This window comes from Vigna angularis, chromosome 2 (assembly GCF_016808095.1).
Source record: "Vigna angularis cultivar LongXiaoDou No.4 chromosome 2, ASM1680809v1, whole genome shotgun sequence".
NCBI lineage: Eukaryota > Viridiplantae > Streptophyta > Magnoliopsida > Fabales > Fabaceae > Vigna > Vigna angularis.
The window spans coordinates 8,003,208-8,006,283 of record NC_068971.1 but is presented as its reverse complement, the minus strand read 5'-3'; the positions used below and the strand labels follow the sequence as shown (position 1 = coordinate 8,006,283).

At 38.4% G+C, this 3,076-nt stretch overlaps 1 protein-coding gene across 1 annotated transcript; it reads left to right on the top strand.

Moving 5' to 3' along the window:
• The first annotated feature begins 722 nt into the window (after positions 1-722).
• On the top strand, positions 723-1,427 carry LOC108327233 (protein MAIN-LIKE 1-like). The gene has a single exon (XM_017560957.1). The coding sequence runs from the start codon at positions 723-725 to the stop codon at positions 1,425-1,427; it is 705 nt and encodes a 234-aa protein (XP_017416446.1).
• The last annotated feature ends 1,649 nt before the right edge of the window (positions 1,428-3,076 follow it).

The window sequence follows — 3,076 nt, the reverse complement described above, 5'->3', positions numbered from 1 at the left end:
CATCTGTGACATTGTGTTTAAGGCAAATCTGATAATTGAATTAGCTAAGGAATTAGCAATTTAGTTTGAATGATTAAGAACTATCTCTGAGGAATCAGGACTGCATGCGCCTAGGATGTCGATGCTTAATTTTGAGAAATTGTGTTAGTAGAAAATTACCGGAGTGATGAACTTGAATTTCAACCCCAGTGAACTTTAATTCTTCTGTTTTTACCACTTTAATTTCATCTGTATGCAAATCTTACTTGTGTTGTAAAATTAATCGCTAAATTAGTAAACTTTAATCAATCTGTGAATCAAAACAAATCCCTTGGGAAAACGATATTCGGACTTACTGATTTATTACTTGAACGATCCGGTACGCTTGCCGAGGTCTCAACAACTGTGCATCCCATCTTGTCAAGCACGTGAAGTTATTCGTATGTGCATCAATGCTTCGTCCATAAATTGGTGGAGGGAACCTTACTACCATTGCATTCTGATTTCGAATTGTTTGTGCCATCACAAAACACTTAATTTTTTTTCATTGGTTTTACATCCCAGTTTCACCCAAAAAATTCGAAATGACTTCTGCCTGTCAACTTCCCGTTGATATGTCCCTTCTACGTCTTCAAAACAAACATATTGTGAAGGCAATTTGGGAAGGCAATGAATGAGTTATTTGCCCTCGAAGACATGCAATCTGGATAGCAAACCATGTTAACGAACTTGATGAAAGAATCATGAATCTTCTACAAGCAGCGGGATTTACCCATATTTTGAAAGCGTCAAATATGGAAATAAATCACCAGCTAGTGACTGCTTTGGTCGAGAGGTGGAGAATTGAGACCCATACTTTCCACTTCCCTCTTGGTGAAAGTACTATAACATTAGAAGACGTTGCACTACAACTAGGGCTTCCAATTGAAGGTCATGATGTCACTGGCATCAGTAGTGGTCCTCTAACATGTTTTTGTCAACAACTACTAGGAGATGTTCCTCCTGAGAATAATGTCAAAGGCAACATAATTAAGTTGTCTTGGCTGAATAACACTTTTCGCCATTTGCTTCATGATGCCACATATCAGGTTATTCAACAATACGCTAGAGCTTATATGTTGATGATAATTGGCAGCATCATGATGCCAGATACATCTGCAAGCATGGTGCATTTGATGTATCTACCCCTTTTGGCTAACCTTCAGAATGTTTCAAAGTATAGCTGGGCATCCGTAGTGCTTTCCTGCTTGTATTGTGCCCTTGATCATGGGACTAGGGCTGACCAAGACAATATCGGAGGGTACATGATCTTGTTACAATGCTGGGCATGGGAAAGAATAACATGTATTTCCCCACAAATACTTGAAGTCACACAGGAAGACATTTCTTCTGGTGCAGTTTTTCCCTTGGCGAAAAGATGGTGTCGAACAACAGTCAATATTCCATGACACGACAATTGTACAACAATTTCGTCAAAAGTTAGACAACCTATCACCTAGACAGGTATTTTTGACCTCTAACATATGTTGGTGTATTTATTTTGCACTAAATGTGGCTTAATAAACTTCAAGATTTTAGTTTATATGGAGACCGTACAGACGTGATGACATTTGTCAAATCATTCCAGTCGAAGTGCCCCCTACTTGTCGGGCAGTTGTGCCTCTGATATGTTTCTTTGTTGTAGAATACCAACAATCAAACCGTGTGATGCGTCAATTTGGATTTCGACAAAATGTCCCTCATCCACTAATGGAATATGAGAGGACACGCAGATTGGAATTGGCAAGAACACCATCAACAGTGGATTGCATTATGGAATGACCGTCATAATCGTGTATTTAACGGTATTCCATTCCCAAAAAATGGTCACTTGCGCGATGAATCCGAGTATATGCAATGGTATATAACTCATACAATACGCTATAGTGCTCCCATAGAAGATTCAACCGACGAAGAGGTAGAACAATATCCCCACCTTTTAAATTATGAAAGCCTTATTATCTTGCGATCTTCAATCAAACATTGTATTAAGTAGTATGACATGGAGCACGAATAACAGTTCCAACCGCCATCTGCATACCGTGCATCACCACCATATCATGACCCACAAAGGTCTTCTTCTGACCATCTCAACTATCAACATCCATCTCTGTATTCAAGGTTCGAACAACACATCCCACCGACATCAACATATCCTCAAGTTGAGACCTCTTATTTCGCCTTTCCACCGACAACACCGTTCAGTGGAGGTCCATCATCTTTTAGTGGAGAACCTTCCAATTATTTTGGAACCTCGACAATGACTCCACCATCTTCATACCAACACGCTTCTTCGTCACAAAATGTGTATCGACCGACCCTTGATTACCAATACCTTCAACAGTCCAATGAAAGTCATCCCAGTGATGAAGACCAACACACGCAGAGTCCCGCACCACAACAACAACAAAGGCGAGGCCAACGACAACGACAAAGACCAACATGTGGGACTGGAGGACATAGATAGATTGCCTCATCAATTTATTTATAATTATGTACTTTGTCTATATTTTCTTAATTAATCACAAATATTTATGTCATAAGAAACTTTTATCCTTTTCATTTATTATTGCACATCATGTCAAAACAAATATATATATATATATATATATATATATATATATATATATATATATAAATCAATTTTAATATATAATGCATTGAATTAAAACTAAAGCAACAAATAAATCAAATTTTGAACATCCAGACACTGGTAATCGATTACAGTTTATACTGTAATCGATTACCAGATAGACCCTGTAAACGATTACAGGTTTTGTTGTAATCCATTACCAGAGTGACTGGTAATCGATTACAGGGTTTCTGTAATCGATTACCAGAGAACTCTGGTAATCGATTACAGAAATCCCGTAATCGATTACCAGCCAAACTCTACCCTATAAATTCAACTTTTTCTCTCTCCTTACGAACGCACACCCATTCCCACTCGATCTGCAGCGCCTCCCCACGGTTTCAGCAGCTTTCCAACCTCAAAAATCACTTCCTCTTCCACTAGTTTCACTTCTAAACAACATTTTTCCACTCTCCTTTCAATTCT

Excerpts from the sequence above, each read along its gene's own strand:
- LOC108327233 (XM_017560957.1), top strand. The coding sequence starts at position 723 with ATGAATCTTCTACAAGCAGCGGGATTTACCCATATTTTGAAAGCGTCA.